Source organism: Chiloscyllium plagiosum, chromosome 51, assembly GCF_004010195.1.
Source record: "Chiloscyllium plagiosum isolate BGI_BamShark_2017 chromosome 51, ASM401019v2, whole genome shotgun sequence".
Classification (NCBI taxonomy): domain Eukaryota; kingdom Metazoa; phylum Chordata; class Chondrichthyes; order Orectolobiformes; family Hemiscylliidae; genus Chiloscyllium; species Chiloscyllium plagiosum.
Window position 1 is genome coordinate 4,411,876 of NC_057760.1, and position 13,704 is coordinate 4,425,579.

Consider the following 13,704-nt stretch of genomic DNA (forward strand, 5'->3'; position numbering starts at 1 on the left):
TTTGATGTAGGGGGTGGGGGTGGTGCTACTGTATCATTTCATGCTTGACCGTAGCCTGTTTAGGACCATGGCCAGATAACACCCATCCACAAATGAGAAGAGGGCTCACATATTACTGGCAATCAATATTGTTGGTTCTAATGGCAGTAGCTATCCCCTCTGGAATACATTGTAATAGTAGGGTATTAAACTGGGGCGAGGGATTTCCTGCATTATAAGCGGTGGCCCCTGCATAGGTGGAGTATGTAGAACAAAACCGATCCCAAAAATCTGAATTGGCCTCCTCCTGCTTTGGGCAGCACTGCAAGGCTCTAGTTTACATCTACCGGTTGTTGTAGGGTTCTCTGGAGAGCCCACCCCTAATTGCCTGGATTTGTTTCCCAGCTGGGGAATGGCTCTGGAAAAGGCCTCCCAATCATTGTAACCCCCTAACTGGGTTTTCCACCTAGAACCCTCGCTTGGGGTCAAAGCCATGCAGCACAGACTGAAGAGTTCCTGAGGTGTGGCTTGATCCATTTGAATTTTTGAATTGTGCCTGTAACATAATCAGCGAAATCCTCTGGAATTGACTTTCAGTTAGGGGTGTGGGACATGATCGAGCACATCTCTTGGGGTTTCCAGGGGGTGTAAACCTGTATAGTGGCCACTCCCGCTGCGTCAGGGTTTGGGTTAGGGACTGTCGAGGTAGGGAACTGTCTCTGTTTGTGTTTGTGGGTGACGTAGCCGTTTCTGTTTTGGTTAGATGGGCTGGGGTTAGCTGATTCATTTGCTACCTCTCTGGGCCAGTCCATGCTCTCAGGGTCGTAATAGTGGAGCCCGTCATGCTCGCTGCCATTGTCTGGGTTGGAGTTATAAGATGTGGTGCCCTGTTCTCTGCACTTCTCAAAAGGGCCTGTCTCTTCGTCTTTCTTAGTGTTTGATTGCATCCTGAAAGCGACTGGGTCAGCGAAGCTTTAAGGAGTCTCGAACTGGTCAGGACATCCCTGTGGCTGAGGGATAGAGCGTGGGGGATGTGAAGGGTACAGTAGGGGTGGTGGGTGTGGGCTGGCACATTTGCGGTTGGGGTGTCATGACGTAAGCAGGAGTACTAGGGTGTAGTGGCTGAATGGTGGGGGTGGGGGGGTTGGAGGGTGGGAATTGCCAATCCTCCTCCGGCTCATCAGTGTCACCAATTTGGAAAAATATCAGCACACCACACACGTCCAGAAGTACCTCCGTTTTGCTGTCGGCCGGTAGCTGGGTTTGGCGCTTTAATCCTGGTTCATTGGTCTGTCTAGTGCCTCTTAACTTTTCTTGGCTTCTCTTATTTAGATCATTTGTCCTCGCACTGGCTCTTCAACACTGCCCAAGGCTTACGGTTACCCTTGTTATCACATAACTTAATCGCTTTCTGGCGTGCGTTTTTATCCCAGCTGCTCTGCTGAGATTTGTCTTTCAATTCGTCAGCAGTTATTAAACTTTTCCACTGAGTGCCTGCATTGTGCTTGTAGTTTGCCTCATTGGCCTTTAAACATTTCTCTATGTCCCACGTCCCTCCTAGTGGCCAGATTTCATTGCCCAATTTCTTATTTAAACATCCTGACAGAGGCCTGAGTCATTTCTGGTTCTGGGGGTCATCCTGGCATAATCAATACAAAGAGGTTCCTGTCCCTGACTTATCTAACGTTTGCCCCATAGTTATATTTTCTCTTTCTCTAACTGACTTCTATGGAACTTCTGGCAGTCTCCGTACCCGCTTCACGTTCCTGACCTTTGCGTGGGGGATTTCCCCTCTTAAGGCAAGGTGCTGAGACAGCCACAATGAAGCTGCTTTACCTGGTGTACTGCATCCCAGGCTCTGAACTTGCTATTGAGGGATTCTAGCCTCTGAATTCCAGGGTGGGGGGGGGGGGGGGCTCCAACCTCTCTGCTTCCTAGGGGTCTCTAACCCTGATTTAAAAACCTTTTCTGTACAAAGCGACTTGTTGGTGTGCAATTACCTCAAAGATTCCATCACCATTGAGTCCCAGGAGACGAGAGGTCGACTGAGTTTTAAGTTTAGAGCGAGAGATCAAGGTGGATGTTACCTTATGGGCCCATCCATCTCACTCCACCTACACGTAGGTGATAACTTATTCAGTCTGCCTGGAAACTCCGTATGTTGGAGTCCCACCGCTGCACCATATATTAGGTTATTTTCCTGATGTTTCCAACAAGAGATGCAATTTGCACGCACCAACTTCTGCAAACAGTTAATTTATTAAAGCTTGTACAAGCTAGTTGACCCCTCTGACACTCTTCGCTGGTCATGCGAAGTTGAGTAAAAATGAGGCCCCCGGACAAAGAAAACACATCCTCTTTTATACAGGTCAGTTGGTAATGCTCATAGATACCCTGGCCACTCCCCCACCCCAATAACCATGTTACCCCAGGTACAATGGTAGTACGAGGTCATCCTCGGAGAAAATGTAAATGTAAATGTTCCTAATCCTAGAGAAACGTTATGCAAATGATTTCCTGACTCTGTGATTCCCCAAGACAATATCAGTGTGATATGTCCTAGCTTCGGGGCAGCCCTGCAAATGGGTTCTAGCTCTGCTACTTTCCCAGACAATGTAGTTGTGATAGGCTTCAGTATCGGGGATGATCACGCAACTGAACCTGATTGGCTGGGGGATGGCTATGTAAGTATTTCTGAACGGAAGGGCCGAATGAGAGTTTAATTTGATAATAGTAGGGAAGTAGTGGTAAACGACTGACTCAATGGAGTCGGAGTCATCCACATTCCTGCATGCATGTCGTCTCTACCCACTTCCAGAATGTTCAGTTTCTGGAGGAAGACAGTACAGTTGAACCCTTTAATATTACATTAATGTCCAGGGAGATAGTCCAATTTAATCTTTCAACTTTATACTATTGGGAACAAACTGTAACAGGAAAAATGCAGCAGGAAGTGAGGGTATTATCATAAGGACGTGATCTCCAAGAGACATGGTGGTGTTTAGTTGGGATAGCATCATGGTGCTTTGTGTTCAAGTGGAAATTGTTTTGTTGCAATTCTTTCCTTTTTCTGTTGAAACAGCCAGTTTCAGATTGTTGATGGATTCCGTGAAAAGTTGTTGCGGAATGGCACTGGTAGCATTCGGAGAGACAGCCCCATGATGCTTAGACTGCAGGAGCGGTTTTCCAGTGTGTGCAGTCTGCAATCATCTGTTTCCAGCCGGACCTCATTGGATAAAGGTGATGTTCCCAGTGGGAGCCCCAGGCAAGTGAGATTACGCAGCTCCTCCATCCGAGCGGACGGTCCAAGCAATGAAAATGCCATTGCAGAAGGGGATGGCAGGGCAGGGCAAAGAGGAAGCTTTGTTGAGCGATGCCAAGAGTTAGCACGTTGCAATGAATTCCATGGATCCATGGATCTCCGTCGTTTTAGCCATGAGTCTGATAGATTATTGAACAGGAATAGAACTCCAGGTCAGTCTGATTCTGTACAGGGGCTAAAAGCTACGTCACCCAGTCCAACAGTATCCGTTAGAACTGTCCCTTCCAATGTGCCATCGGCAAGTCCCTCTGTAGAGTCTCGGTTGTCAGTAACCAGTCCCCTCAGTCCAGCCATGGAGTCAGCAACTGCCAACAGACCCCGAATGAATGAGACCTCATTTTGATTATCACTCATCGTCCAGTGATGCTTCACTGAAACCCAAACAATGCACTTGGTGAGCTCCTTTCATACATTTGCATGAGGTTTTGCAGCTTGACTAGTTCACAGTAGCCAGTTCATCAGATATCTTCAAGCTATCTTTGTTGCACATTCTGACTTCTAACTGGCTCCTCCAATTGCAAATCCTGTTCTGAATCAGTAGAAACATCACCCAACCCAAATCAACTGTTTTTCCCTGTTTTGGGAAGCGAGATTCCGGCTCAAAAGCTGATCCCAGCTAATCCACGTGTTCTGCTTTTAATGAACATCGAGAGTTTCTGATGCCCAGAATCTGGTGTTATCCTCCGTTCATGTTCAAACTTCCACCTGTGGAAGACTCTTGCTGTTTAGCAGTTCACATTTTGGAAAAACTGAAATGTTAGCTCTTAAAGGATTAAAACCTGTTAGTCCTGGACAAGAGATTTGATCAGACAGCTTATGAGTCATTATATTGGTAAAGTTTTTAATGTTTGCAAATCAGATTTTGAATGAAATAAACAGTTGAAGCATTTCTTAAGTTTCTTCAACTTCTGTTGGTGCTATTTACAATATTTATTGGTGTTGGAACTGCAGAAGTGTCTTTCACCAATGGACAGATCTCTTCCATTTACTCTCACTGTTGAATGGCTATGTATAGAGTAAACTTGATGCACTGTGACATTTCCTATGATGGTGGGAGGTGTTTTGATGTTATGGACAGAGGTTGACAGTTGACATTAAATTCAAGTGAAGAACATCATTTATCCACAACATCGCAAAACAGCCCATATATGCCCCATGCACAAAAAAAGGACAAATTCAACCTGGCCACTTCCTGCTTCATTAGTCTACTCTTGATCATCAACAAGTTTTCTTTTAATTCATTCACAGAATGGGGTGTTAACTAATTCGGCAGGAGGATGGGAACCTAAATTGTAGTTCCAGTATACAGGAGGTTGAGAGTAGTGAGGTCAGATACAAGATTTCAAGGTTGCAAGAAGGCACTGGCAAGCAAGAAGTTGGTTTGAAGTGTGTCTACTTCAACACCAAGAGTAAGGTGGGTGAACTTGCAGCATGGATAGGTACCTGGGATTTCGATGTTGTGGCCATTTCAGAGACATGGATAGAGCAGGGACAGGAATGGTTGTTGCACATTCCGGGATTTAAGAACAGAGAAGACGGCAAAATGGGAGGTGTGGCATTGTTAATCAAGGACAGTATTACGGTTGCAGAAAGGATGTTTGAGGACTAGTCTACTGAGGTAGTATGGGCTGAGATTAGAAACTGGAAAGGAGAGGTCACCCTATTGGGAGTTTTCTATAAGCCCTCCGAATAGTTCCAGAGATGTAAAGGAAAGGATAGCAAAGATGTTTCTGGTTAGGAGCGAGAATAATAGGGTAGTTATGGGGGACTTTAACTGTCCAAATATTGACAGGGGTTACGATAGTGCAAGTACTTTAGATGGGTCAGTTTTTGTCCAATGTGTGCAGGAGGGTTTCTTGCCAACAAGGGCCGAGGCCACCTTGGATTTGCTACTGGGTAATGAACCCAGCCAGGTGTTAGATTTGGAGGTAGGTGAGCGCTTTGGTGATAGTGACTACAATTCGGTTATGTTTACTTTAGTGATGGAAAGGGGTAGTGCAAGAGTTACAGCTGGGGGAAAGGCAATTATGATGCGATAAGGCAAGATTTAGGATGCATAGGATTGGGAAGGAAACTGCAGAGGATGGGTACATTAGAAATGTGGAGCATATTCAAGGAACAGCTACTGCATGTCATTGGTAAGTATGTACCTGTCAGGCAGGGAGAAGGTGGTCAAGTGAGGGAGCTGTGGTTTACTAAAGAAGTTGAAGCTCTTGTCAAGAGAAAGAAGGTGGCTTATGTTAGGATGAGACATGAAGGCTGAGTTACAGCGCTTGAGAGTTACAAGTTAACCAGGAAAGACTTAAAGAGAGAGCTGAAAAGAGCCAGGAGGGGACATGAGAAGTTGTTGGCAGATAGGATTTTCCGTGATCCTAGGGCTTTGTATAGGTATATTAGGAATAAAAGAATGACTAGAGAAAGATTAGGAGGTAGTGAGGACTGCAGATGCTGGAGATCTCAATGGAGAGTGTGGTGCTGGAAAAGCACAGCAGGTCAGATCCTGTTGAGTGGCTTATGCCCAAAACGTCGATTGGATGCTGCCTGACCTGCTGTGCTTTTCCAGCACCCCACATTCTCAACACGAGAGTAAACTTAGGGCCAATTAAATATAATAGTGGGATGCTGTACATGGAGTCAGAGGAGATATGGGAAGCGCAAAACAAATATTTTTCATCAGTATTCACACTGGAAAAAGACAATGTTGTCCAGGAGGATATTGAGCTACAGGCTACTAGACTAGACTGGATTGAGGTTCATAAGGAGGAGATGTTAGCAATTCTGCAAAATGTGAAAATAGATAAATGTCCTGGTCTGAATGGGATTTATCCTAGGATTCTCTGGGAAGCCAGGGAGAAGATTGCAGAGCCTTTAACTTTAATCTTTATGTCGTTATCATCTACAGCAATAGTGCCAGAAGACTGGAGGTAAGCAAATGTTCCCTTGTTCAAGAAGGGGAGTAGAGACAACCCCTGGTAATTATAGACCAGTGAGTCTTTCTTCAGTTGTGGGTAAATTGTTGGAAAGGGTTATAAGAGAGAGTATTTATAATCATCTCGATGGGAATAAGTTGATTAGGGATAGTCAACATGGTTTTGTGAAGGGTAATCATGCCTCACAAACCTTATTGCGTTCTTTAAGAAGGTGACCAAACAGGTGGATGAGGGTAAAGTGGTTGATGTGGTGTATATGGATTTCAGTAAGGTGTTTGATAAGGTTCCCCATGGTAGGCTCCTGCACAAAATACACAGGCATGGGATTGAAGGTAATTTAGTGGTTTGGGTCAGAAATTCTCTAGCTGAAAGAAGAGAGAGGGTGGTGGTTGATGGGAAGTATTCATCCTGGAGTTCAGTTACTGGTGGTGCACCATAAAGAAGTGTTTTGGGGCCACTGCTGTTTGTCATTTTTTAAATATATAATTGACCTGGATGAGGACATAGAAGGATGGGTTAGTAAAGTTGCGGATGGCATTAAGGTTGGTACAGTTGTGGGTAGTGCTGAAGGATGTTGTAGGTTACAGAGGAACATCGATAAGCTGCAGAGCTGGGCTGAGAGGTGGAAAGTGGAGCGTCATGTGGAAAAGAGTGAGATGGTTCACTTTGGAAGGAGTAACAGGAGTGCAGAGTACTGGACGAATGGTAAGGTTCTTGGTATTGTAGATAAACAGAGATCTTGGTGTCCATGTGCATAGATCCCTGAAAGTTGCCACCCAGGTTTATAGGGGATGTTAAGAAGGCATATGATGTGTTAGGTTTTATTGGTAGAGCGATTTGAGTTTCGGAGCCATGCTGCAGCTTTATAAATATCTGGTGTGGCTGCACTTGGGGTATTGCATACAGATCTGGTCACCGCATTATAGGAAGAATGTGCAAGCTTTGGAAAGGGTTCAGAGGAGATTTACTGGGATGTTGCCGGGTCTGGAGGGAATGTCTTATGAGGAAAGGTTGAGGCTGTTCTCATTAGAGAGAAGATTGAGAGCTGACTTAATTGAGATATAAGATAATCAGAGGGTTAGATAGGGTGGACAGAAAACTCCCAACAGGGTGACCCCTCCTTTCCTGTTTCTAACCTCAGCCCATACTACCTCAGTAGATGAGTCCTCATGAAATGTCTTTTCTGCCACCGTAATACTGTCCTCAGACTATTGTCCTAGGCCCAACCATCTTCACCTGCTTCATCAGTGACCGTCCCTCTATCATAAGGTCAGAAGTGGGGATGTTTGCTGATGATTGGTGCTGAACAGTACACATTCAGGTACTGAAGCAGTCCATCTTTAAATGCAGCAATACAGGTGGGAATGTGGAAAATGAAACTAACTGATCAACCATTATCTTATTGATTGTCAGCGAAGACTTGTCAGGGCAAATGACCACCTCCTGCTCCTGATTCATCCGTTATCCCCTAACCTTGGATTACTAGTTAAATGACAATACCATGCACCGCTTCCTACCTTGCCATTCTAAGACTCTTACGGCCTTTAAAGTGAACTGTTCAATTCAAAAGATTTAAAAATAGATTTCACTTTTTCCCATCATAGTTATTCGAGGATTCCCACTCTCGCTAAATTCCCAGATTGGTCACTCTTTTGTTTGCCCTTCTCTGCTGGGGCCACTCAATGCCGCAGTTGGAAATGTGAAAACAAAAGGTTTGGGGTTGGAGGAGATATCCAAGTTGGGGAGGGATGAAGCCTTTAAAAGCAAAAAAGAGAATTATAAAATTTAAGGGGTGATTTCATAAGGAGCCTGTGGAGGTGGGTGCCCACAGATGTGATGAGGAAATGTGATCAAAGTCTGGCTGTGAATTAGGAATCTTGCAGGACCTTGCGTTCACAGAGGCCAGGCTATGGGGTCTGATCAGGAGCACGTTTAGATTAGTTGGGTCTAGACCTTCACCAACCTCTATACTTGCCATGGAATTGTCAACTCTGGAGGACCAAAGGCTTCCACAGTAGAAAAGTCATGACTGGAATAGGATCATGCATTGATAATTTATGAAACCCCATAATAGGCCACAAGGTTAAGGCAGTAAAGATTAGGTGGTATTAGGAAACGACGAGTAAATTAAAGACCTGAGTGAGTGAGTAAAATTCTGGAGTTCTGAAACAATTTGAAGGGAAGAGGAGGTTTTACTTGATGGGGGTCATATGCACCATCATGTGGCAATAATGGTCTGGGGGATAGATGATCACTCTGAGAACCAGGAAGTTGTACAGAATGGGCCTTCTGAAAACTTTATGGAATTGTAAAAACCTGAAAGTTCTCCACAAGATGGCAATAAAGTTTGCTAATAGCAGGGTGATGAAACTTATTTACATGTTACTCCAGAGAGAAGAGGTTGGCTTCCTTTGGAATAGTTGAAAAGAGATGCAGTTCAGAAGACAAGTGAGAAACGATAACAGTACGGTAAGGTAGAATTTGATTTAATTGGGATAATTTCATAGGAATCGAGGCCTAGGTTTTTATGATGTGTGTGGAAGATCTTCCCAAAGCATGAAATCTTCATCTTTAAGCCTTTCAGTTACAGTCAGCCAATCCCCTAATGAATACTAGAATGCAATCCCCAAACATGAATAAAATCTCGGTGCAAGTTTGGTTATATTTCCTGCCTGTTCCCATTAGTCTTGCGAATGTCTTGGTAGCAAAAATTACCTGATGTTCCTGTGTTTGTTACCAGAAGCTGCGTGTTCAGTTCTGATCTGAACATTGACATGTACACAACCTGTTAAATCCACAAGTTTCTGGGCTGACATCAAGTTAACTGAAGAATTGGGGTTTGGGATGGGAGTGGGGGTGTGTTGGTGGGATATGGAATTCTCATAGAAGCTTATAGAATTCTAATAGGATTAGGCAGGTTAGACACAGGAAGGATGTTTGTAATGACTGAGTGTCCAGAACCTGGGCGCTCAACCCATGGTGAAATTCTCTGCCAAAAAGCATTCAAGGTTGAACATGGAATAGAGATGGAATGTTTTCAAGAAAGAGTTGGATATAGTTGTTAGGACTAAAGGGATCAAAGGTTATGGGGAGAAAGCAGGAACAGGGGACTGAGTTGAATGACAAGCTATGATCATGAATGGTGGAGTTGGTTCGAAGGACCTTTTTTGAAAAGGCCTCAGAAATCCCATATTCCTGTGAAGTATGATCGATGTTTTTCAGGAGAAAGAACCCATTGTCTGTCAAGTTCAGTGGCTGACATTTACTTCATTCAACTAATCCTAAAACAGATAGTGGTCTATACTCATGTAATCGGGAGAAAGTGAGGACTGCAGATGCTGGAGATCAGAGCTTAAAAATGTGTTGCTGGAAAAGCGCAGCAGGTCAGGCAGCATCAAAGGAACAGGAGAATTGACGTTTCGGGCATAAGCCCTTCTTCAGGAATTCCTCATTCCTGAAGAAGGGCTTATGCCCAAAACATTGATTCTCCTGTTCCTTTGATGCAGCCTGACCTGCGCTTTTCCAGCAACACATTTTTAAGCTATACTCATGTAATCTACAGTTACAGCACAGAGAAAGGCTAATGTGTCTGCATCAGCAGCTCCTCTGATCACACTCCTCCAACTTTTTACCATGACCAATGGATATAAATCCAATTCTCTGTGGAAAGCCTCAGCCTGAGGCAGTGCTTCTCATCCTGATCACTGACTGTTCCATCATCATCATCGCCATTGAAGGCCAATGTTGTGAGAGTGCTGCGCTGTTGCAGGGTCACGACTGAAGGAGTGCTGCACTGTTGGCAATGCTGTATTCCAGATGAGATATTAAGCTAATTCCCCAACTTTGATCCCACGGACCTTGGAGTGTGAAGGGTTAAATCCAATTTCACTACAGTGCCAGGTTAAAAGGAAGTGGGCCAGCACAAAAAATGACAGCTTCTTAATGAAGTATGGGATATAGATAATTAATTTTAATAGATTCAAAGGGAAGTTAATTAAATATTGAAATTAAAATATTACACTATTAGCTGATGATTAGTCTTATGTGGTCAGAAATAAATTAAACAGGGACCAAATCTCAAAGGGTTTACGTGTTACCAACTGGAGAGCCAGAAAAAAAACAGCACTTGGGCATTTACTCCAGCTCAGATTCATTTTGATTCAAGAACAGATTTTGATTATAGTGTGCATGGATTTGTGTGCCTGTGTCCCTGTCTCTGGAACGTGGAACATAGAAGAATACAGCGCAGTACAGGCCCTTCGGCCCTCGATGTTGCGCCGATCCAAGCCCACCTAACCTACACTAGCCCACTATCCTCCAAATGCCTATCCAATGCCCGCTTAAATGCCCATAATGAGGGAGAATCCACCACTGCTACTGGCAGGGCATTCCATGAACTCACGACTCGCTGAGTAAAGAAAGTGTGATGTCCAGAAATGAACACAATACATTAATGGAGGTGTGATTAGCGTTTTAGTATAATGTCTTTTTTTATTCTATTTCTGTACAAATAAAGCCAAGGATCACATCAGCTTTAATTCATCTGCCTTCTTGACCTTATGCAGCCCTATGTCTCCCTGCTTTGAGCACCTTTAAAACTGTATCACCACCTCTCTTCGTTCTTTCTACCAAAATATAATACTTTGTGCTCTGTGCACTAAATATTTTCTGCCAAGTGTCTGTGCATTTTATTAGTTTACGTCCTTCTGAAGCCTGTAATTATCTTCCTCATTACTTAGTACATATTTTAGTTGATTATCGTGCACAAACTTTAAAATTATGCCCCATCTACCCACGTCCCAGTCATTAATACACATCAAAAAGAGCAATAGCCCTCATAGCAACTCCTGGGGAGCATCATGCTACACTTTCCTCCAGTCTGAAACATCAGTATTCACTGCTACTCTCTATTTTCTGTCCTTTATTTTGAATTCATTCTGCTGGCTTCTTTTTTTAAAATCCCATGGGCTTTACTTTTATTAACAAGTCCATTGAATACCTTGTCAAACATCTTCCACATTTCCATATTCATAATATCAACTGCACCTCTTTCACTGGCTACATCAAAGAACTGAATCAAGTTAGTCAAATATGATTTTAAAAAAGCCATGTTGCCTTTCATTTAACCATGCTGTTCCAAATTCAGGTTCACTTTGTACTGGATTATTGTCTTGAATAATTTCCTTACTATTAATGTTAGGCTGACTGACTTTTCATTCTGAGTTTATGCATTGCCTACCATCACCTGAATTCAATAAGGTTTGTGAGGCACGACCTGCCCTTCACAAAACCATGCTGACTATCCTTGATCACATTATTCCTATCCAGATGTTCATAAATCCTATCCCTTACAATTCTCTCTAAGATTTTGCCCACAACAGAAGTGAGACTCACCGGCCTATAGTTACTAGGGTTATCCCTACTCCCCTTCTTGAACAGCTCTCTTCCTGTTTGAAGGAAGTCCTGTCTGAAAGAAGTTGCTTGTTACTGGTTTTTGTACTTACTGTTCTGATTGAGGCATCATGTTTGGGAAAGGCAAGTCCAATCACTGGTGAAACGTTGATAGAGGCTATCACCAATTCGGTATCAGGGAGTGAATCCACCTCCACCCCACCTCCAGCTGTCAGTTTGTAAGGGGCAGACAGTGAATACCCTTGTAGAGGACAGGAGATGGTTCATCCTTTTCCCTCACTGCAGCCAGGTTCAGTGTCACCCATTGCACTAACCTTCATTGCTGCCTCCATTCAGGTCACTTTGGGCTGATGCTGACCCCAAACAGGGAGCTGCACTTCTGGCCTTTTCCAAAAAGCTGGAGGCGAACTCACTGTCTCATATTCTCACACCGTCTTTCTCAATCTGTCTCATACACTCGCTCTCTCACAGCAAAAGGAAGTCCCTGTCACGTGTCAGCTTGCCTAAAGTCTGGGCCTGAGAATTTTGGGAAAGTTTACTCTTTGGGTTCAGATTCCAGGATTTCAGTTCCTGGGACTCAAAAAAAACTGAAACATAATTAGGCACCAAGTGGTCAGGATTGAAATGCAGTCCAAATCGATTCAACCAAATGCTTTAACCCTAACTCTAATGGAACAGGAACTGGACTGTTCTTTGCACTGATTCCAAAGTACAATTCTGTTCTCAGAGAAGATGAAAGAATAAATAGAAGAACAAAAAACTGGGAGATACTGGAGCATGAGACATGGTAAATTGAAAGTTCAGGCAGGATGTTCCTGGGATCTGGTGAACATCGGAAGATCCCAGCTTCCAGGAAAGGATCAGAAAGCAACTCAATTCGTTAAAGTAGATTTTTCTCAATTTGTGTTTATATTAAAGGGATATTTTAACTAAAGGAATACAGGACTCAGATGCAAATGAAAGGTAAACAAGGTATTTATAAATGAATTAAAATGGAAAGCTAGTAATCACATCACGAGGAGAGTCTGACTTAATTTTTTCCATTTTTATTGTGACTTTGTTAAATAAACTTTACAGTTCTTGAAAATCTTTTATGTTACGTATCAGCAGTGTGGGTTTGTGGAAGTTGCATAATGAGGACCTCCTATGGTGTGCTGTGACTGTGGGCAGATTAGCCTTTGTCACAACAAGACTGGGTTACAGTGCACACAAAGAAGCCATGCATTCAGAAAGAACGCCCCAAGAGGCAATCCAGTTCCACTAATTCCTTCAGTTGCAGTTCACAGCTGGTCAGTCTTTGAGGGGCAGATGTTGAGGCAGACTCTGAACTCCAGCTTTTAGGCTTTAGCTTCCAGCATCTCAAGGAATAGTTTGTGCATTGGCACCTTACCCTCTGTCACCACTCTCCGGAAGCTCTGTATGGCTTTGTTTGCAGTTTGCCGGAGAAGGGGTAAAGTCATCAGTAATTTGCCACTGCGGTGAGGATCTGCCAAATGCTGGTTTGTCTCGTAGTCCTGCAGAGCTTCATGGAGGAGATCCTGCAGATTCTGAATGGCCTCAACGTTCTCAATACTCATTGAGTCTGCGATCAAATTGAGGAACATATGAGACAGTTTGCTGGTGGTTTTACCCTGGTTTACCCTTCCCCCGAACAGAGCTATACAAAGGCCATTGACCACACACTGATGTGCGCCAAGAGTGTGGTGTGGAAAAGCACAGCAGGTCAGGCAGCATCCGAGGAGCAGGAAAATCGACAATCAAGCCCTTCATCAGGCTTTTGTCCAAAACGTCGATTTTCCTGCTCCTCAGATGCTGCCTGACCTGCTTTGCTTTTCCAGCACCACACTCTCTGCTTTAATCCCCAGCATCTGCAATCCTCACTTTTGCCACACACTGATATGCTCCAATTGCTCCCTAGGGGTCTGCCGCAGTGTTTGAAGGGGTGCCCTCCTCTCCCATCCAGCAGTGCAAAGTGTGGATGTGGAGTCAGGGGCCATTGGTGGGATTGAGGATGAGGGACTTGGGGCTGTCTAGACAGGTGTTGGATACTGTGTGGAGGTG

At 44.0% G+C, this 13,704-nt stretch overlaps 2 protein-coding genes across 3 annotated transcripts in view; one reads left to right on the top strand and one right to left on the bottom strand.

Annotated features, from left to right (window-relative positions):
• Window positions 1-4,190, top strand: part of shkbp1 (SH3KBP1 binding protein 1) — a 42,838-nt gene extending 38,648 nt beyond the window's left edge. The window contains exon 18 of the mRNA XM_043684061.1: window positions 3,062-4,190. Within this exon, the coding sequence (XP_043539996.1) occupies window positions 3,062-3,644 (583 nt within the window). The 3' untranslated portion in view covers window positions 3,645-4,190. The remainder of the gene's footprint in view (window positions 1-3,061) is intronic.
• Window positions 4,191-12,558: 8,368 nt separating this feature from the next.
• LOC122544743 (estrogen-related receptor gamma-like) overlaps window positions 12,559-13,704 on the bottom strand; it is a 39,647-nt gene continuing 38,501 nt past the window's right edge. For both annotated transcript variants that reach the window (XM_043684062.1, XM_043684063.1), the window contains one exon: window positions 12,559-13,225. In XM_043684062.1, the coding sequence (XP_043539997.1) occupies window positions 12,981-13,225 (245 nt within the window). In that variant the 3' untranslated portion in view covers window positions 12,559-12,980. The remainder of the gene's footprint in view (window positions 13,226-13,704) is intronic.